This window comes from Oncorhynchus gorbuscha, linkage group LG02 (genome assembly GCF_021184085.1).
Source record: "Oncorhynchus gorbuscha isolate QuinsamMale2020 ecotype Even-year linkage group LG02, OgorEven_v1.0, whole genome shotgun sequence".
Classification (NCBI taxonomy): Eukaryota; Metazoa; Chordata; class Actinopteri; order Salmoniformes; family Salmonidae; genus Oncorhynchus; species Oncorhynchus gorbuscha.
The window spans coordinates 45,759,998-45,783,216 of NC_060174.1; the positions used below are offsets into that span (position 1 = coordinate 45,759,998).

General features: G+C 47.0%; 1 protein-coding gene across 1 annotated transcript in view; it reads left to right on the forward strand.

Moving 5' to 3' along the window:
- The window catches only part of tmtc2b (transmembrane O-mannosyltransferase targeting cadherins 2b), a 187,905-nt gene that overhangs the window by 127,047 nt on the left and 37,639 nt on the right, over nucleotides 1–23,219 (forward strand). Inside the window, exons 4-8 of the mRNA XM_046310879.1 lie at nucleotides 8,134–8,248; nucleotides 8,773–8,858; nucleotides 10,145–10,329; nucleotides 10,607–10,685; nucleotides 18,810–18,931. Coding sequence (XP_046166835.1) covers nucleotides 8,134–8,248; nucleotides 8,773–8,858; nucleotides 10,145–10,329; nucleotides 10,607–10,685; nucleotides 18,810–18,931 — 587 coding nt within the window. The remainder of the gene's footprint in view (nucleotides 1–8,133; nucleotides 8,249–8,772; nucleotides 8,859–10,144; nucleotides 10,330–10,606; nucleotides 10,686–18,809; nucleotides 18,932–23,219) is intronic.

The window sequence follows — 23,219 nt, forward strand, 5'->3', positions numbered from 1 at the left end:
GATAAATCACTCTTCACCATCTGGCAGTCCGATGGACGAATCTGGGTTTGGCGGATGCCAGGAGAACGCTACCTGCCTCAATTCACTGTAAAGTTTGGTGGACGAGGTATAATGGTCTGGGACTGTTTTTCATGGTTAGGGCTAGGCCCCTCAACCCCATGAAACACCTTTGGGATGAATTGGAACGCCGACTGCGAGCCAGGCTAATCACCCAACATCGGCGCCCAACCTCACTAATGCTCTTGGCTGAATGAATGCAAGTCCCCTCACCAATGTTCCAACATCTAGTGGAAAGCCTTCCCAGAAGAGTGGAGGCTGTTATAGCAGCAAAAGGGGGGACCAACTGTAATGCTCCGGGTGTCGTGGGTGTGGAGTCAAATGCAGGAGACAGAGTTCAATGCTGTGCATCTTTTACTAGCACCAACGCACCACAGGGTGCTCACAAAAGTAACGTTCCCAAACACAGGGAAAAAAGTACAATGGAAAAAAATCACGACTAGGCACTAAACACGTACTTCTACAACAGAGCCGAAGGTTACAATGAAATAATCCCGCACAACAACCAGGCGGGCCGGCTGTCTAATAAAGACAAACTAATTAAACATGAACAGGTGCTACCACTAAACATACAAGGAGGGGGAGGAAAAACAATCAGTGGCAGCTAATAGGCCGGTGACGACGACCGCCGAGCGCCACCCGCCCGGGAAGGGGAAACACCCTCGGTCGGACTCGTGACAGTACCCCCCCTGACGCGCGGCTCCCGCAGCGCGCCGACACCGGCCTCGAGGTCGCCCCGGAGGACGAGGTGCAGGGCGATCCGGATGGAGGCAATGGAAATCCCTCAACATGGATGGATCCAAGATGTCCCCCACCGGTACCCAGCACCTCTCCTCCGGACCGTACCCCTCCCAGTCCACGAGGTACTGCAGGCCCCTCACCCGGCGTCTTGAGTCCAGAATGGCCCGGATTGTGTACGCCGGGGTCCCCTCGATGTCCACAGGGGGGGGGAGGGACCTCCGGTACCTCACTGTCCTGCAGGGGACCAGCTACCACCAGCCTGAGGAGAGACACATGAAACGAGGGGTTAATACGATAATAGGAAGGGAGTTGTAATCGATAACACACCTCGTTTATTCTCCTCAGGACTTTAAAGGGCCCTACACACTGCGGACCCAGCTTCCGGCAGGGCAAGCGGAGAGGTAGGTTTCGGGTCGAGAGCCAGACCCTGTCCCCCGGTACAAACACGGGGGCCTCACTGCGGTGGCGGTCAGCACTTCTCTTCTGCCATCCACTCGCTTGTCGTAGAGATTCCTGGACGGCCCTCCAGGTCTCCTTGGAGCGCTGTACCCATTCCTCCACCGCAGGAGCCTCGGTCTGGCTCGGATGCCATGGTGCCAGGACCGGCTGGTACCGCAACACACACTGAAAAGGGGACACGTTAGTAGAGGAGTGGCGTAGTGTGTTCTGAGCCATTTCAGCCCAGGGAATGTATCGTGCCCACTCCCCTGGCCGATCCTGGCAATACGACCGCAGAAACCTACCCACCTCCTGGTTCATTCTCTCCACCTGCCCATTACTCTCGGGTGATAACTGGAGGTCAGGCTGACAGAGACCCCCAAGCGTTCCATGAACGCTCTCCATACCCGAGACGTGAATTGGGGGCCCCGATCAGAAACGATGTCCTCCGGCACCCCGTAGTGCCGAAAGACATGGGTAAATAATGCCTCTGCAGTCTGCAGGGTTGTAGGGATACCGGGCAACGGGAGGAGACGGCAGGACTTAGAAAACCGATCCACAATCACTAGAACCGCGGTGTTCCCCTGAGACGGCGGAAGATCGGTCAGGAAATCTATGGACAGATGTGACCATGGCCGCTGTGGAACGGGGAGGGGTTGTAGCTTCCCTCTAGGAAGGTGCCTAGGAGCCTTACTCTGAGCGCACACTGAGCAAGAGGAGACATAACCCTTAACGTCCTTAACCAACGTAGGTCACCAATACCTCCCCTGAAGGCTCCCCACTGTCCTCGTCACCCCAGGGTGACCCGAGGAGGGTAGGACGTGAGCCCACTGAATCAGTTTGTCCCGAACACCAAGCGGCACATATTTTCGCCCCGCTGGACACTGAGGAGGCGCAGGTTCAGCCCGTAACGCCCGCTCAATGTCCGAGTCCACCTCCCATACCACTGGGGCTACCAGCTTTGAGGCGGGAAGGATGGGAGTAGGTTCGGTGGACCCATCCTCGGTGTCGTAAAGGCGGGACAGTGCGTCAGCCTTCACGTTCTGGGAGCCCTGTCTATAAGACAAAGTTAACCGGAACCGGGTGAAGAATATGGCCCACCTTGCCTGACGTGGGTTAAGTCTCCTAGCTGCCCGAATATACTCCAGATTCTGGTGGTCGGTCCAGATGAGAAAAGGGTGCTTAGCCCCCTCAAGCCAGTGTCTCCACACCTTCAGAGCTCTAGCCACCGCTAGCAACTCCCGGTCCCCCACATCATAGTTACGCTCCGCTGGGCTGAGCTTCCTTGAGAAGAAAGCGCAGGGGCGGAGTTTTGGTGGCGTACCCGAGCAAAACCCAAAAACCGCTGCACCTCCTTTACCGTGGTTGGAGTCGGCCAATTACGCACGGCCCTAATGCGGTCACCCTCCATCACCACCCCCGAGGTGGAAATGCGATATCCCAGAAAAGAGACGGCTCGTTTAGAGAACACGCATTTCTCAGCCTTGACGTATAGGTCATGCTCCAGCAGTCTACCAAGCACTTTGCGCACCAGAGACACATGCGCGGTGTGAGTGGCCGAGTAGATCAGAATGTCATCGATATAAACAACCACTCCCTGCCCGCACAGGTCCCCGAGAATCTCGTCTACAAAGGATTGGAAAATGGCTGGAGCATTCTTTAACCCATACGGCATGACGAGGTACTCATAGTGGCCGGATGTAGTACTAAATGCGGTTTTCCACTCGTCTCCCTTCCGAATACGCACCGGACTATACGCGCTCCTGAGATCCAGTTTTGTGAAGAACTGCGCTCCGTGGAACGATTCCACCACCGTAGCGATGAGAGGTAGAGGGTAACTATACCCCACTGTGATGGCGTTTAGACCTCTATAATCGATACACGGACGCAAACCTCCCTCCTTTTTCCTCACAAAAAAGAAACTCGAGGAGACGGGTGAAATGGAGGGCCGAATGTACCCCTGTCCCAGCGACTCCGTGACATATGTCTCCATTGCCAACGTTTCATCCTGGGACAGCGGGTACACGTGACTCTTGGGAAGCGCAGCGTCCACCTGGAGATCTATCGTACAATCCCTTCCCGGTCGATAAGGTGGTAATTTAGTCGCTTTCACTTTACTGAAAGCGATTGCCAAATCGGCATACTCGGGGGGAATGCACACCGTGGAACCCTGGTCTGGACTCTCCACCGACGTGGCACCGATGGAAACTCCCAAACACCTTCCAGAACACTCCTCTGACCACCCCTGGAGAACCCCCTGTCTCCACGAAATTTTAGGATTGTGCCGGGACAGCCAGGGAGTCCCCAGCACCACTGGAAACGCAGGTGAATCAATAATTAAAAAAACTGATACGCTCCCTATGATTCCCCTGCGTCACCATGTCCAGTGGGACCGTGGTCTCCCTGACCATCCCTGACCCTAATGGCCGGCTATCTAGGGAGTGCACGGGGAAAGGAGAATCTATCGGCACCAGCGGAACCCCTAACTTAAGGGCGAGTCCGCGATCCATAAAGTTCCCAGCTGCGCCTGAATCGACTAGCGCCCTATGCTGGGAAGAGGGAAAAAAGTGAAGGAAAGAGGTTAAGACAAACATGTGGCCAACAAGGGGTTCTGGGTGAGTTTGATGCTGACTCACCTGGGGTGACCGAGAAGCGTTCCGCCTGCCATCTCTACTCCCAGACGGACCCCCCCAGCACCGATCAGACGTGTGCCCTCTCCGACCACAGTTGGTACAGGGAAGGCCTCCTCCTCCGGTACCCCTCGGCGTAACCCCTCCCAACTCCATGGGAATGGGAGCGGAGGGGCTGGGTGGTGGAACGCACAGAACCCTCTCTGAACGCCCGCGGGCAGCCAGCAGATTATCCAGTCGAATGGACATGTCGATCAGCTGATCCAGTGACAGAGTGGTGTCCCGACACGCTAACTCCCGGCGGACGTCCTCTCGGAGACTACACCTGTAGTGGTCCATAAGGGCCCTGTCGTTCCACCCAGATCCGGCTGCCAAGGTCCGGAACTCCAGCGCGTAATCCTGGGCGCTCCTCTTCTCCTGCCTGAGATTAAATAGTCGTTCTCCCACCACTCGGCCGTCTAGAGGGTGATCAAACACGGCACGGAAGCGGCAGGAAAACTCTGTGTAGTGCTCCCGCGCTGAGTCTGGGCCATTCCAGACTGCATTCGCCCACTCCAGAGCACGACCCGTGAAGCAGGAGATGAGGACACTCACCCTCTCTGCTCCTAAGGGAGTGGGTCTGATGGTGGCCAGGTATAGCTCCACCTGAAGCAGAAACCCCTGGCAACTCGCCGCCGCTCCATCATAAGCCCTTGGTAGCGTCAGGTGCTGGAGTCGGGAGATGGGGAGTCCGGAACCGTGGGTGCCGAAGGTGGAGAGAGGAGACCACTCCTCTCCTATCTTTCCATTCTCTCCATCACTTGATCCATTGCGGATCCGATCCGATGGAGGACGTTGGTGTGGTGGAGAACCCGTTCCTCCATCGATGGGAGAGGGTTGGCTGCTGCTCCTGCTGACTCCATCAATCTGATAGGTGCGGGATTCTGTAATGCTCCGGGTGTCGTGGGTGTGGAGTCAAATGCAGGAGACAGAGTTCAATGCTGTGCGTCTTTTACTAGCACCAACGCACCACAGGGTGCTCACAAAAGTAACGTTCCCAAACACAGGGAAAAAAGTACAATGGAAAAAATCACGACTAGGCACTAAACACGTACCTCTACAACAGAGCCGAAGGTTACAATGAAATAATCCCGCACAACAACCAGGCGGGCCGGCTGTCTAATAAAGACAAACTAATTAAACATGAACAGGTGCTACCACTAAACATACAAGGAGGGGGAGGAAAAACAATCAGTGGCAGCTAATAGGCCGGTGACGACGACCGCCGAGCGCCACCCGCCTGGGAAGGGGAAACACCCTCGGTCGGACTCGTGACACCAACTCCGCATTCATGTCCATGATTTTGGAATGATATGTTCGACGAGCAGGTGTCCACATACTTTTAATCATGTTGTACATGTGCATTTTCTTGTAAAGCAGTAATCAATATAGACATATTTTTCATAGGAAAATGCAAATACCACTTGACAACAGAAATGTAGCTAATATACCTACTCCATTCACACCCCTGAGATTGCACCATTGTCCAGTCTGCCAGACTACATTTTCCCTCTATATTAATATACTATGGAACCGTTATTTTATTCATTTTCTGTTTGGAAATAATTGGGCTCTTTGACACACTGACTCCCTGGGGAGTCTTTCTTTCCTTAGCCTCTGGTCCCAGTAGCTCAGTAGCAGCTGTGGATATGCCCTCTGTCCCAGCCTGCACAATGCCCTCTAAGGAGGGTTAAAACCAGCCTGTTCCCATATCAGTTTGCGCTGTCTTGCCAACCCCTATGGTCATTGTTTGACGTGACATTTGACGTGATGTGGCAAGACAATACAGATCTGGGATCAGGCTTTATTTATATAGCACATTTTAGACATGAATGCAACGCAATGCGCTTCGCAGGAAAAAAATAATAAAAAACAATGAAATATTTACTATTTACACAACAAACATAAGAGGATAAAAAAGAAAAGAGTAACAACAAAAACTGAAAGTCTAAAAAAGCACTGTAAGGAAAAGCGAAGGTGTGCTAGAAGATCTGTTTTAAATATGTCCATAGTTTCCAAACCCCTCAGGTTCTCTGGCAGGCTATTCCAAAGGCTGGGGGCATAGTAACTAAAGGCTGTCTATCCATGCCTCTTGGTCCTAGAGTTAAAAATGACTAAAAGGCCAGTGCCATAGGACCTGAGGTACATAACTCAAAAGCATGTCTTACATGCATTGGGGTGCACAATCATAGATTGATTTAAAACCAATAGAATCATCTTTAATTAAAACCTCACAGGCAGCTAGTGCAGACTTGAAAATCGGTGTAATGTGTGCTCCCCGTCTGGTCTTGGTCTGTAACCGTGCTGCAGCATTCTGTATGTTTTGCAGTTGACCAATGGCTTCCTTGGGTAGACCACACATGAGAGCATTACAGTGGTCAAGCCTGCTTGTAATATAAGCATGGATGAGTTTCTCTGTACAGCCTAAGATAGAAACGGCTCAACTTGGCAATGTTCCTCAGGTGGTAAAAAGCTATTTTGGTCCCATTCCTAATGTGTGGTTCGATATTGAGTTCAGAATCTAAAATGACACCTCAGATTTTTACCTGGTGTTTTATCTTTATTCAAATGTGCGGCTAGATTCTTTCTCTGTGCTTTGGCTCCAATAATAAGGACCTCGGTCTTGTCTTGATTTAGATGGAGGAAGTTGTGAGCCATCAAAGTATTTAAATCACTAATACGGTCTAATAATTTATCTGTGGAGCTAAAATCCTCTGGTGACACAGAAATGTAAAGTTGTGTATCGTCTGCATAGCAGTGGAAACCAATGCTGGGCTTTCTATTAACGCTGCCAAGGGGTAACACGTAAACTGAACAGTACCGGACCCAAAACACCACATGTGATATCTATTTTTAGAACCGGACCAGAGGCCAATCCACCTCCTTTTATTTCACCTTTATTTAACCAGGTAGGTCAGTTGAGAACAAGTTCTCATTGACAACTGCGACCTGGCCAAGATAAAGCAAAGCAGTGCAACAAAAACAACAACACAGTTTTACGAGGGTATGTTTGGCAGCATAAGTGAAGGAGGCTTTGTTGCGAAATAGGAAGCCGATTCTAGATTTTATTTTGGATTGGAGATGCTTAATGTGACTCTGGAAGGAGAGTCTAACCAGGCACCTAGGTATTTGTAGTTGTCCACATATTCTGGCCAAGATAAAGCAAAGCAGTGCGATAAAAACAACAACACAGAGTTACACATGGAATAAACAGCTAGCTAGTATACTCTTTTGGCTGAGCTCGAGGCTACCTCAAGACTAACTGGTGCTTGCTTCGGGACAGAGGCCTTAGCCAACAGGAGCCACTCGGTTGCAGCTAGGTAGCTGCGATGATCCGGTGTAATGGTCCAGAGCTTGCGTCAGGAATGTGGTGATGTGGTGGAGAAAAGCAGTCGGATATGCTCTGGGTTGATATCGCGCTGTGCCGACTGGCAGGTAATTGTCCGAGCTAAAGCTGGCTAGTGTCCGAGCTAAAGGTGAAGACCACTAGCAGTGGCAAACAATGATTAGTAGCTAGTAGCTAGTTTGCTGGATAGCTTCTGATGGAGGTTCCATTTATAAGGTATAAAAAAATAGCATATCCGTACCACATTGGATGATGCTGGTTGCAAGAAAGTATGTTTCGTTCGTAGATGGAAAGTGAGATTAAAATATATACAAAAACAAAAAAAAGACTTTACAGACTAATTAACACGCGACAAGAAAAACACACGTCCGACTGCTACGCCATTTTGGATCTCTTCAGTCTGTCCAGAAGGACATCATGGTCAACAGTGTCAAATGCTGCACTTAAATCCAAGAGTACAAGGACAGATACCTGTTTGGCATCTGTGTTGGCTCTAAGATAATTTACCACTTTAACTAAGGCACAGAGATGTGCTTTACTGTGCTGGGCCCAAAAGCCAGATTGGAATAAACAAATATACAGTTGGCACTTAAAAAATAATTTAGCTGTTTGAAACTATTTCTCCAGAATTTTCCTTAAGGTTGGAGATTGGCCGAAAATTGCTAAGAGCTGAATCACCTAGATTACATTTATTCAGAAGAGGTTTCACCATATCAGTTTTTAGTGTAGCGAGGAATGTGCCTGTGAACAGGCAGTGATTAACAATAGCTCGTACTTTTTCAGATACGCAAATAAAAACCTACGGCAGGGATAGAGGGTGTTCGAAAGAGGCTGGCGGCCATGTTGATTGACCCCGTTAACCTTATTTTCTCCCTCTATCAGCATGGGGCAATCTTGGAAACGTCCTAAAGAACCAGGGCAAGATGGCGGAGGCGGAGCAGGCGTACAGGAACGCCCTCTACTACCGCCGGAACATGGCAGACATGCTGTATAACCTGTGAGTGTCTTTATCAAATCAAATGTATTTATAAAGCCCTTTTTAGTTCAGCATACACTCTGTTTGCATACATGAGCATCACCGTCTCCCCTTACACACACACACACACACACACGTCCGTCTATTGTGGTCTTCACAGAGAGGAAATTGTGTTTTGTGTTCCTGCTGTGTCTGTGACAGTAGGATGTTAATCATTCTATGTCAGCATGAGGGTAGGACAACAGCCAGCAGACAGCCAATACTCAACATTATCCCCAGGGGCTTTAGGTGTTACTCAACAGAACCTTAGATTATGTTCCACTTTTAGATTGTTTAGAACAGATGTAGAGATTAGGTACAGTAGCATTTTATTTCACGGCACTGTTTCCAATTATATGTATCTAGTAATTACTGGGAAGCTGTATTACCTTGTTGTCTTATGTTATTCAGTCTGATCAGACACATTGGACGTTAATTAGTCACTTCTGTTGAGATTTGTAGACGTGAGAGTGCCTAACTTTCTCTGTTACTTCTCTCTGTTATAGCGGTTTGCTGCTACAAGAAAACAACAAGTTCTCTGAGGCGCTCCACTACTATAAACTGGCCATTGGGAGCAGGCCAACTCTGGCTTGTAAGTACAGCTCCTCTTTTTGTTAACAATTTCCAGCTCTTGGTATTGCAAAGTGCCAATGTCCAGGCAACTGCCAATGGGACTGAGGGCGAGGGAGGGCACAGACAGGCCTGCTACATTGCTAAATGAATGATTGAGTACAACCTGTAGATTAGCTTTCAAGGACCACAAGCCGACAGATTAAACTATTGCATAATTTAATTTAATATGAATCGAGGTCAAAGTCTCTCGCTCTCCTCTCTCAATGATGATTATTTTCCTCTCTTACCTTGAGGAAAGTTGCATGCATGTTTTCTGTTATTTCATTGTCCCCCTCTTTCTCTCTCCTTCTCCCTTAATGGTGCTAGTTCTCCTTGAGTCTTACCTTAACTCTTTCATGCACGCTTCCTGCTAGCTCGTAATCAGCATCGTTCAACTGTCACACTGCCTGGTTAGCAGAAGTCACTCTCACGTGCTCCATTATTCCCCATTCTTTTTCCTATCAACCGATGACAGATAAACAGTGGAGTCCTTGATTTCCCTTCCATTGTCTCCCAAAGTGTAATTAATAATGATGAATATAATCAAGATGATGATCATAGTCCTCATGCAATTACCCCATCTTTTACTGGCGATAGCTAAATGAATGAGTTACCTAAAGCGGTGGTCGTGGTGATGGAAGTGAAGGAATGAGAGCAAGTCAGATAATAGATGTCATTTGTCAAGGTCTTACCATTCTTCACTGCGTTTAACTGACAGCTGGTACAACTTGGAATCTGGTCAAGTAACGATTCCAAAGTGCCATCTCCATGACGATTGAAAAGCTCTAGTGATAGACAGTTCTATTCACACTCTTCTCATATCCCTTCCAGGCACACATCCTTAATGGAAACAGTCTTCACCAACACTCTAGCCAAGGGAATATATGCAATTTATTCCTAGAATGGGATTGTTGAGTAGAATTTGGAACTTGGCCTGTTCACTTTGGATGGACAAAGGACAGAGAGAACTGAGGAGAGGGGCTAGGTAGGACACTAGTGTAGTCTACGTTTCATCATGGCATGTAGAAGCACACATGCATTATTAGTAGAGCCAGTTCCACCCCGCAGACTCCCATTCACATTCCATCCCCTCTGAGTCTTGAACATGTATTGGCACCCCATGGATGTGGCAGCCAATTGATCCACAGTGGGTGGCCAATTTATTTCCGAAAGACGCTTGATAATGACTAGTTTCAGCCCCATAGAGCCTAATTACTCTCTGCCTGCATGTTGATCGTGTATTTGATCTCTCGTTCCCCCCTGCAGCAGCCTACTTGAACACAGGGATCGTCCTGATGAACCAGGGGAGACTGGATGAAGCCAAGAGGACCTTCCTGACCTGCGCCGATATCCCCGACGAGAACCTGAAAGACCCCCACGCCCACAAGAGCTCCGTTACCAGCTGTCTATACAACCTGGGCAAGCTGCTCCATGAGCAGGGGCACCAGGAGGTAGGATAGAGGGGCAGATGGAGGGTGCACACACACATACACACTCACAGGGACACACACACACCAAACATACACACAGAAACACACACCAGTGGAGGCTGCTGAGAGGAGGAAGGCTCATAATAATGTCTGGAATGGAGTCAATGGAGTGGTATCAAACACGTAGTTTCCATGTGGTTGATACCATTCCATTGACTGTAGAGAAATGACTTGTGGCCCCGGCCTGGTTGGGCCCTCGTGCCTAATGGATGGTTCTTTTTGTTTTATTAATTCATAGGAGGCCCTCACGGTGTATAAAGAAGCAATACGGAAAATGCCGAGACAATTTGCACCTCAGAGCCTCTATAACATGATGGGTAAGCGGCAATTCTCTTTCTCTCGAACCAAACACAGAAGCTGTTGTTTTTTTTTGGTGAGAAAAAATAATATTAAAATGGAATAGAAGATTGGTAGATTGGAATGCAAGTTAATGTGTGGGGTTACATTTGCAACCATTGTGTCAGCTGTTGGCTGTTTGTTGAACTTTATTCCACCTGAAGGGTCTCAGGATGGAATTGTATTGCTTGTGGCCAGGGTCTTGAGCTCGTCAGCTGAGCTAGACTTACAGTAAGCATGACAAATTAGCAAGGTTTCGGAGGGTAGACTCTGCCTAGGGTTGTTCTTTTTAAAGGTGCTCTGTTTTCACAACGTCTTATAAATCTTCATCTGTTTTTTTTCTAAGATACGTAAACCGGCATCAAAGTCGGGGTGTGTGGCAGCAGCTCAACGCACCCATTGAGGCCCCAATGTTGAGGTTTCCACTGTGCGTTAACGCAGTTAATTTGCTTTCCACTGCAATAATAACCGCGCTCCTCAAGTTACAGTCATGTGAAAGCAGCTGCAGACTGAGTTGTGACTTTTGATTGCAAAAAACAATAATATTTCATTTCAAGTGACCCCCAATTCCACTCACACCCTTGTCACTCAATGGCCATTCTCAGCGCTGCTGAGAAGTCTCACTCTGCCTTTGCTCCCTCTGTGGCTCCCCCATGTTGTTCCCTTCTATCGTTCTCTCACTCTCTCTTTCTCTTCTTCTAGGTCTCTCTCTTTCACTCCCTCGCCCTCTCACTCTCTTGCTGAATTCCAACAAGCCCCCCCTAATACAGTACATTTACCAGTGGAGTCCAATTCAGCTTGACAGAGGTGCTGAGATTATGTCCAATTGTTGACCAAATCATCTCTTAACAGTTTGAAAGCTGTAAGAGCTGTGGGAGGTTGGGTGGTACAGTGTTTTCCCATATTTCGGGCAAATTTTGGCAGTTTACATGGCTGTCTGGGTCAAAGTTGGGTCTTAATCTGCCACCCCCCCTCCTCTCAAAGGTGCAATGGAATGTTCCACTATATGTGGTTTTCAAGTCCTTGAGATTTGTTTCACTTCAAATGTTATGTCCGTGTCTGTGCTCCCTCACAGAGCTCCATCTGAAGCTGATAGTTGGCTAGAAAGGCACAAAGTCGGTTGCTGTTACCAGCTCTACATTACACCATGTCTGACAAATATGTATATAGATTAAGCTATTCATATTGCCCGTATCATAATCATAACAGTCAAGATACAGTATTATATTAGCTGCTGATAAGGACATTTATTAAGTCTGGGGATTCTGTAACCCAACTATTTCATACAATATCTCACATCTGATCTGAAAGGAAAAAAAGTTTGTGCTGATGGAGAACAGTTTTAAAGATATCTCTTCTAACAGAATTTCTTTGGATACTTTATATACTGGCTTACAAAAGACTTCCCAAACTCTGATCCTTATCATGAGCAAAACTTAAAATGGGGTCTTATATTTGATAACATTTACATGCTTGAGTATCCTGTATTTAAGGGTATATTAAGGGTACATTACAGGCTAATGAAGAACACAGAGAGGTCTGTTGATCGTCTCAGAGGTCAGCAGGTTAGCATTCCTCACCAGCCACCTGCATGGGCGGATTGGCCGAATGGCAATTCTGGCAAATGCCAGAAAGGCCGGATCATCTTTAATTGGGGTGGGCTGGTCGAAATTGACCACAAAATGCGATATATATACAAAAGTATGTGGACACACCTTCAAATTAGTAGATTTGGCTATTTCAGTCACATCCGTTGCTGAAAGGTGTATAAAATCGAGCACACAGCCATGTAATCTCCATAGACAAACATTGGAAGTAGAGTGGCCCGGACTGAAGAGCTCAGTGACTTTCAACGTGGCACCGTCATAGGATGCCACCTTTCCAACAAGTCAGTTCGTCAAATTTCTGCCCTGCTGTAGCTGCCCCGGTCAACTGTAGGTGATGTTATTATGAAGTGGAAACATCTAGGAGCAACAACGGATCAGCCGCACAAGCTCACAAAACGAACTGACGAGTCCCGAAGCACGTAGCGCGTACAAAATGGTCTATCCTCGGTTGCAACACTCACTATCCAGTTCCAAACTGTCTCTGGAAGCAACGTCAGCACAAGAACTGTTAGTCGGGAGCTTCATAAAATGTGTTTCCATGACCGAGCAGTTGCACACAAGCCTAACATCCCCATGCGCAATGCCAAGTGTCGGCTGGAGTGGTGTAAAGCTCGCTGTCAGTGGACTCTGAAGCAGTGGAAACACTCCAGAAGCTGTTCGAGCAGGTGTCCACATACTTTTGGTCATGTAGTGCAGTGGTTCCCAACCAGGGGTACTAAGACCCCTGGGGTACTTGGTCTATCCACAGAGGGTAAATGTTTATTTGCTTCTGAATCTCAGTCTCTTCAGCTCAGCGAGTGGGTTATTGATCTCGTAGTAACGAGTGACTCCGCTTTCGGATTGCATTACATAGCTACCGCCTTTGGAGGCTGGAAAGTCCAGCCTATTTCGTTGGCTGAAAGGCCGGTCACTTGTTAGCAGTATTATACAGCCAAAACATGAAGGAACTGGCAGTCTCTCTCTCTCCTTCTCACTCCCTATTTTCTTCTATTGAATTATATGTAGCCTAATATTTAAACACTTAGCTAAGTGGGCAGGGGGTAACACATTACATTCTCTAATTTTGATTATAAACTGGGTGGTTCGAGCCCTGAATGCTGATTGACTGACAGCCTAGGTATATCAGACCGTATACCACGGGTATGACAAAACGTGTCTTTTTACTGTTCTAATTATGTTGGTAACCAGTTTCTAATAGCAATAAGGCACCTCAGGGGTTTGTATACTATGGCTAAGGGCTGTATCCAGGTACTCCGCGTTGCATCGTGTGAAGAACAGCTCTTAGCCATGGTATATTGGCCATATACCACACCCCCTCGTGCCTTACTGCTTAAATATGTAGTTACACTGTTATAAGGTAGTAAATAAGACAATGGTCATCTATAAGGCATATATTTTAATAAACCATTTATAAAAGGCATTTAAATTGTGTTTAGCATTTATTTATAATTTCTCCCACATTAATCATTAGAAAATTATTTTTGCATTTTTATAAGTGTTTTGAGTGACCAGTTTAATATCACAAAAAGATTGCCATGCCATTGGTAGACATTCCTGCAGTACCTGGTAAAAGAACAAGCACACAAAACAGGATGTTCAAGGAAATATATGTACTGTGTGCATGTGTGAATAACTAGCTAACTTACATTGACAAATGTGGGAGTAATAGTTAATAAATGATGTGCAAAGAGTTTGTAAATACCTTATAAAGTGTTAATTATGGACCCTTGAAATAAAATGTTACCCTAGGATGTTGCTGGGCCCAGCACAGGCAGTGTGGTCCCTGGTCTTCTGGTCCTAGTGATGCTAGACACATGTACTGCCAGTTTATTTATATTTTGGCTCTATATTATATACAGTGCCTTCAGAAGGTATTCAAACCCGCAGACTTTTTCCTCATTTTGTTGTGTTACAGCCTGCATTTAACATGTATTAAATTGAGATTTAAACCACAATGTCAAAGTTAAATTGTTTTTCAAAATGTTTACAGATTAATTGCAAGCCTAAATATGTTCAGGAGTAAAAATGATCTTAACAAGTCAGTCACATAATAAGTTGAATGGACTCAGTAATAGTGTTTAACATTATTTTTGAATGACTACCTCATCTCTTTACCCCACACTTACAGTGCCTTGCGAAAGTATTCGGCCCCCTTGAACTTTGCGACCTTTTGCCACATTTCAGGCTTCAAACAAAGATATAAAACTGTATTTTTTGTGAAGAATCAACAACAAGTGGGACACAATCATGAAGTGGAACGACATTTATTGGATATTTCAAACTTTTTCAACAAATCAAAAACTGAAAAATTGGGCGTGCAAAATTATTCAGCCCCTTTACTTTCAGTGCAGCAAACTCTCTCTAGAAGTTCAGTGAGGATCTCTGAATGATCCAATGTTGACCTAAATGACTAATGATGATAAATACAATCCACCTGTGCGTAATCAAGTCTCCATATAAATGCACCTGCACTGTGATAGTCTCAGAGGTCCGTTAAAAGCACAGAGAGCATCATGAAGAACAAGGAACACACCAGGCAGGTCCGAGATACTGTTGTGAAGAAGTTTAAAGCCGGATTTGGATACAAAAAGATTTCCCAAGCTTTAAACATCCCAAGGAGCACTGTGCAAGCGATACTATTGAAATGGAAGGAGTATCAGACCACTGCAAATCTACCAAGACCTGGCCGTCCCTCTAAACTTTCAGCTCATCTAACATCTACATCTAATCAGAGACAACGATAAACAGCTGTCTCTGATTGGGAACCATACCACGTCAACATAAACCATTAATCACCTAGATGACCCACCCTCCCCAACCAACAGAGAATAAACAGCTCTCTATGGTCAGGGCGTGACACCAGAGCTGTTGCCAAATCATTTCATATTAATGTTGGCCTTGCACTGCAGTTCGACATTATAACCGACTTCAGTGGACAAAGGCTTACTTTCGATGGCCACTGGCACGCTGGAGAAGTGTGCTCTTCACAGATGAATCCCGGTTTCAGATGGCAGACAGCGTGTATGGCGTTGTGTGGGCGAGCAGTTTGCTGATGTCAACATTGTGAACAGAGTGCCCCATGGGGTTATGGTATGGGCAGGCAAAAGCTATGAACAACGAACACAATTGCATTTTATCGATGGCTATTTGAACGCACATAGATACCATGACGAGATGCTGAGGCCCATTGTCGTGCCATTCATCCACTGCAATCACCTCATGTTTCAGCATGATAATGCACGGCCCCATGTCGCCAGGATCTGTACACAATTCCTGGAAGCTGACATGTTTGGGATGCTCTGGATCGACGTGTACGACAGCCTGTTCCAGTTCCCATCAATATCCAGCAACTTTGTACAGTCATTGAAGAGAAGTGGGACAACATTCCACAGGCCACAATCAACAGCCTGATCAACTCTATGCGAAGGAGATGTGTTGCGCTACATGAGGCAAATGGTGGTCACACCAGATACAGACTGGTTTTCTGATCCACACCCCTACCTTCTTTTTTAAGGTATCTGTGACCAGCAGATGCATATCTGTATTCCCAGTCATGTGAGATCTGTAGAATAGGGCATATTGCATTTAATTCAATTGACTGATTTCCTTATATGAACTGTAACTCAGTGAAATCTTTGAAATTGTTTCATATTGCGTTTATATTTTTGTTCAGTGTAATTAGGCTTTCATAAGGTATTATGAGCCAATGGTCATCTATTAGGCAGTAATTGTTCTTCTTTATCTAATAACTATGTTTATTCATTCACAACTAGGATGTTGCTGTGCCCAGCACAGTACTATGGGAAAGGATGATAGGCTTAGCAGAGACAACGTAGAGGTGAGTGCATTAGAAGTAGGAAGAAAAGAGAGACACAGATGTTCCTTAATATGCTGGCTTTCTATGTAATAGCAATTAACACTTAGAGGTGACAGACAGACAGTGACAACAGAGGAGAACAAGGAGAAGCACAGATGGACAGAGTGACAGACAGACAGGACGGACAGAGTGACAGACAGACAGACAGGACGGACAGAGTGACAGACAGACAGGACGGACAGAGTGACAGACAGACAGGACGGACAGAGTGACAGACAGACAGGACGGACAGAGTGACAGACAGACAGGACGGACAGAGTGACAGACAGACAGGACGGACAGACAGACAGACAGACAGACAGACAGACAGACAGACAGACAGACAGACAGACAGACAGACAGACAGACAGACAGAGTGACAGACAGACAGAGTGACAGACAGACAGACAGACAGACAGACAGACAGACAGACAGACAGACAGACAGACAGACAGACAGACAGACAGACAGACAGACAGACAGACAGACAGACAGACAGACAGACAGACAGACAGACAGACAGACAGACAGACAGACAGACAGACAGAGTGACAGACAGACAGGACGGACAGAGTGACAGACAGACAGGACGGACAGAGTGACAGACAGACAGGACGGACAGAGTGACAGACAGACAGGACGGACAGAGTGACAGACAGACAGGACGGACAGAGTGACAGACAGAGTGACAGACAGGACGGACAGAGTGACAGACAGAGTGACAGACAGGACGGACAGAGTGACAGACAGGACGGACAGAGTGACAGACAGGACGGACAGAGTGACAGACAGGACGGACAGAGTGACAGACAGACAGACAGACAGGACGGACAGAGTGACAGACAGAGTGACAGCAGAGAGGATGCAGAGACAGACTGCACAACAGAGCAGCAACAGAGGAGAACAAGGAGAAGCACAGACGGACAGAGTGACAGACAGACAGGACAGACAGTGACAGCAGAGAAGATGCAGAGACAGACTGCACAACAGAGGAGAACAAGGAGAAGCACAGACGGACAGGACGGACAGAGTGACAGACAGGACGGACAGAGTGACAGACAGGACGGAAAGAGTGACAGACAGGACAGACAGGATGGACAGAGTGACAGACAGACAGGATGGACAGAGTGACAGACAGACAGGATGGACAGAGTGACAGCAGAGAAGATGCAGAGACAGACTGCACAACAGAGGAGAACAAGGAGAAGCACAGATGGACAGAGTGACAGACAGACAGGACGGACAGAGTGACAGCAGATACGATGCAGAGACAGACTGCACAACAGAGTGACAACAGTGGCAAAGTTATAGTGGTGAGTTGTATCTCCAGTGGTGCATTTACATGTTGTTCTGGTTTTAAACATGAGCTGGTTAAAAAAGGAGGAGGACTTTGTTTCACCATTTGCTGGTACAGTAACAGGTGAGAATTGCTGTACTATAGTGTACTGCAGCCATACTCAACTGGTGGACAACGCTCCAGATCTGGACATAGAACGGGGTCAATACTGAATACGGGTCCCTTCCGCAGTCAGGCTTTTAACTTACTGCTGTTGAGAATAGTACAATAGTAATAGTACAATGCACAAAGTTCAATTTCAATATGGCCAGTTTTCCTCTTATGTCATTCACTGACAGACCCTAGAGAGCTATTTTTAACCTTCCAGAAATGTCAAGTTGGTCAGCTACTGGCCATGTTAGCTAGCTGGGTAAATTAGGTAACTATCTACATATTGCTATCTACATATTGTAATTATCATGGTGAGATTACATGCCCAGGGGCCTCAACCTCCGGAGGTACCCCATTTGATTTTGTTTAGTCACTCAGGTGTCCTGACACACATAACACACGTGCAGTGTTGTGGGCTGGTGTGGCTAAAATGCCAGGGATGGATTTTTGTTCCAGTCCACCCCTGGCCACCTGTTTTGTTCTCTCCAGTTTCTTATCAATGGAAATGATTAGCCATAATCCCCCGTGTATTATCTAGCTTCAGTCCTCTAGTTTAGATTACACATCCCGTAATTGGCACTCCTCGCCGAGACATGGGTGTGGATTGAAAAACGAACCATGTTACAAGTTCATGTGAAACCTATCACTGTCACATCCCCTGTCCCTGTTTTATTCCTGAGATAATTACATTTAAAACATTGTTTTGGCTTGTGCTTTCCCCATTTACCCAACTGTGTCGTCAGCGTTCTTATAACACGTGTGAGGGGCTGCATGAGGTATCAGATGATGTCTGAAGGATCAGGGAGGGTGTTTCTACTCATGTCATCAGCGTCATGTCATCCGATCAGCTCAGCCCAGTCTTAGCAAAGTACGTTAGGCCTGAAGTATATTAAGCCTCCCACAGAACTCCATCTAACAAACACATGGGGGAGGGGGGGATCTGAAAATCCACCTTTAGGTTCGATTATTATTTTTACAGGATTGTCACTGAGCAATGTTGTAATGGGTGTGTCCCTGAACATAGTCCTAGTAATAGCTCCATTAGCTAATAAAACCAGAGTTTGGTATCTGGTTTCAAAGTGCACTGGAGTCATGGCGGGCCTTTCTGGATGACTGCCCTAGCTGTCATTGAAAGTGTGAGACAATGGGAAGACGTGTTGTTCCTTAACTTCTGACCCTTGACTTCCCCTCGCAGGAGAGGCCTACATGAGACTGAACAAGCTGACCGATGCCGAGCACTGGTACAAAGAGTCCCTGAGAGCCAAGCCAGATCACATCCCAGCACACCTGACCTACGGCAAACTCCTCGCCCTCACGGTAAGTTGTTCTTCATCATCGTTATTATCTTCCTCTTCTTTCTTATCCTTCTTCAGCTTCGCAAGTAGCCCGAGAGTCTGTATGCAGTTAATCAATGGCTTGTGCATGTGTGCAGGCTTGTGTGAGGATAACATTGACTTTCTCAAGGTGCCCCATCATCCTGTGGCGATAGCTTTCTGATTGAAACCCATGTCATGACCGCCCTGTGTGTTAAGATCTTTTACCAAATCCCCGGACTAATTCTTAACAGGCACTCCATATTGAACCCTAATCAATTTCAGCAACAAAGGTTGCAAATGGCTCGAGCTAACTAACCAGCGTCTGAAACCCATTAGCCCTGAGGAATCTCTGTGGAGTGGCTGATCTGATGAGAATCCTCTTACTCCAGACCGTGCTGCCTTTTGTGCCTCATTCTGTGCCTCTGTGCACTCAGATGATATTGACCAAGGTCACGTGGTTGACCCATGTTTGACTAAGAGAAAGGCTGGTTTGTGTGCTGCGGGTAGTTCACTCCACAGGGTTCCAGAGTTGACAGGGAAGGGGTCGTGTGGTGCACACAGTGAGCAGTGAGAGATCGGGCCCCAGGATGGTGAAGATGGCCCCCCCTTTCCCCAGGCTGATGCCACTCTCTTCCAGGCAGCAACCCAGCATCTGGCCCCTGAGGGAGGGACATGAATGTGTTCAATGGTCCTGGGATGGGGATGAGCCCTCTGGAGTGGTTAACTTGATGCACCCATCCCGTTAGCAGGATCATTTTCGTCAACATCCGCTGAATTGCAGAGCGCCAAATTCAAATTAAATTACTAAAAATATGACATTTTCATGACATCACAAGTGCAATATAGCAAAACACAGCTTAATCCACCTGGCATGTCAGATTTCAAAAAAGCTTTTCGGCGAAAGCATACCAAGTGTTTATGTAAGAACATCTCTCTCAGCAGACAAAACATTACAAACAGCTAGCAGCAAATTCACAAAAGTCAGAAACGCAATAAAATTAATCGCTTACCTTTGATGATCTTCAGATGTTTGCACTCACGAGACTCCCAGTTACACAATAAATGTTCCTTTTGTTCCATAAAGATTATTTTTATATCCAAAATACCTCCATTTGGTTGGTGCGTTATGTTCAGAAATCCACAGGCTCGAGCGGTCATGACAGGGCAGATGAAAATTCCAAATAGTATCCGTAAAGTTTGTAGAAACATGTCAAACGTTTATTATAATCAATCCTCAGGTTGTTTTTAAAATATATAATCGATAATATTTCAACCGGACAGTAGCTTCTTCAATAGCAGAGAGAGAGAAAATGGCAGTTGCACATGCAAAACGCTGCTGGCAACCAGCCATCCCCCTGACGTGATGTGATCTTTCTACCCATTTTTTTTTAAATGGAGGGAAGGAATGCAATGGAACATGGAGCTTTCAAAATAGAAGCCACTTCCTGGTTGGATTTTCGCCTGAAATATCAGTTCTGTTATACTCACAGACAATATTTTGACCATTTTGGAAACTTTAGCGTGTTTTCTATCCTAATCTGACAGTTATATGCATATTCTAGATTCTGGGCCCGAGAAATAGGCCGTTTCATTTGGGTACGTTTTTAATCCAAACATCAAAATACTGCCCCCTACACTCAACAGGTTTAAAGTGTCATGCAGGTGATAGAGGACCCAAAAGCGACTTAACAGAAACAGAGTTTATTCAAGTCCAAACAGGGAATAACAGAAATCCTCTAGTCTGTAGAGGGGAATGACAAGAGAATAGCCACAGACTGCAGGTCCGGGTAGGCGCAGGCCGTAGTAGACAGAGACACCTGCTCACACGCAGCATCTGATGAAGGCAAAAAACACGACAGGACAGGGCAAACACAATCACAGCATGGTGAATACAAAACAAGGAACCGACGGGACAGGAACGGAACACAAAGGAATAAATAGGGACTCTAATCAGGGAAAGGATCGGGAACAGGTGTGGGAAGACTAAATGATGATTAGGGGAATAGGAACAGCTGGGAGCAGGAACGGAACGATAGAGAGAGGAGAGAGAGGGAGGGGGAGAGAGAGGGATAGAAAAGGGAACGAACCTAATAAGACCAGCAGGGGGAAACGAACAGAAGGAAAAGCAAAATGACAAGATGATATAAGACAAAACATGACAGTACCCCCCACTCACCGAGCGCCTCCTGGCGCTCTCGAGGAGGAACACTGGCGGCAACGGAGGAAATCATAGATCAAACGGTCCAGCACGTCCGAGAAAGAACCCAACTCCTCTCCTCAGGACCGTGAAAAACGATAAAAAGGGAAACTAGGGTACTACTCTAAAAAAAATGAGAACTAGGGACAGACTGAGACACAGCAAGGGCAGGAACAAGAACAGGAGAGATGCGATGGCAGGGAACAGACTGAGACCCAGCAAGACCAGGAGCAGAAGCAGAAAAAAATTACCAGACTTCTTCTGCGCGCAGTCTGAACACGCAGCCACGAAACGGCGCGTGTCACGCTCCTGAGTCGGCCACCAAAAGCGCTGGCGAATAGACGCAAGAGTGCCTCGAACACCGGGATGACCAGCTAACTTGGCAGAGTGAGCCCACTGAAGAACAGCCAGACGAGTGGAAACAGGAACGAAAAGGAGGTTACTAGGACAGCGCGGACAACGCAGTGTGCGTGAGTGCTTGCTTAACCTGTCTTTCAATTCCCCAGACTGTCAACCCGACAACACGCCCATAAGGAAGAATCCCCTCGAGATCAGTAGAAGCCACAGAAGAACTAAACAGACGGGATAAGGCATCAGGCTTGGTGTTCTTGCTACCCGGACGGTAAGAAATCACAAACAGAAAGAGTTTGAAAAACAACTGCCCAACGAGCTTGACGGGCATTAAGTCGTTTGGCAGAACGGATGTAAACAAGGTTCTTATGGTCTGTCCAAACGACAAAGGAACGGTCGCCCCCTCCAACCACTGTCGCCATTAACAGGGAAAGCGGATGGCGAGCAGTTCACGGTTACCCACATCATAGTTGCGTTTTCAGATGGCGACAGGCGATGAGAAAAATAAGCGCAAGGATGAACCTTATCGTCAGACTGGAAGCGCTGGGATAGAATGGCTCCCACGCCTACCTCTGAAGCTGGTGTCAACCTCGACAATGAATTGTCTAGTGACGTCAGGAGTAACGAGGATAGGAGCGGACGTAAAACGTTCTTTTAGAAGATCAAAAGCTCCCTGGGCGGAACCGGACCACTTAAAACACGTCTTGACAGAAGTAAGAGCTGTGAGAGGGGCAGCAAAGTGACCGAAATTTGAATGAAATCCGATAGAAATTAGCGAAACCTAAAAAGCGCTGCAACTCGACACGTGACCTTGGAACGGGCCAATCACTGACAGCTTGGACCTTAGCGGAATCCATCTGAATGCCTTCAGCGGAAATAACGGAACCGAGAAAAGTAACGGAGGAGACATGAAAAGAGCACTTCTCAGCCTTTACGTAGAGACAATTGTTTTAAAAGGCGCTGTAGAACACGTCGAACGTGCTGAACATGAATCTCGAAACGGAGAAAAAATCAGGATATCGTCAAGATAGACAAAAACAAAAATGTTCAGCATGTCTCTCTCAGAACATCATTAACTAATGCCTGAAAAACAGCTGGCGCATTGGCGAAACCGAACGGCAGAACCCGGTACTCAAAATGCCCTAACGGAGTGTTAAACATCCCGTTTTCCACTCGCCCCCTCTCTGATGCGCACGAGATGGTAAAGCGTTACAAGAATGTCCAACTATAGTAAAGCACCTGGCTCCCTGCAGAATCTCGAAGGTTGATGACAAAGGGGAAGCGGATAACGATTCTTTAACCGTTATGTCATTCAGCCCTCGATAATCCACGCAGGGGCGCAGAGTACCGTCCTTCTTCTTAACAAAAAGAACCCCGCCCCGGCCGGAGAAGAAGAAGGCACTATGGTACCGCGTCAAGAGACACAGACAAATAATCTTCGAGAGCCTTACGTTCGGGAGCCGACAGTCAGTATAGTCTACCTCGAGGAGGAGTGGTCCCCGGAAGGAGATCAATACTACAATCATACGACCGGTGAGGAGGAAGGGATTTTTACAGATTGTTGGCCGGGACCGACTGAAGACCGTGCGCAGATCATGATATTCCTCCGGCACTCCTGTCAAATCGCCAGGTTCCTCCTGGGAAGTAGGGACAGAAGAAACGGGAGGGATGGCAGACATTAAACACTTCACATGACAAGAAACGTTCCAGGATAGGATAGAATTACTAGACCAATTAATAG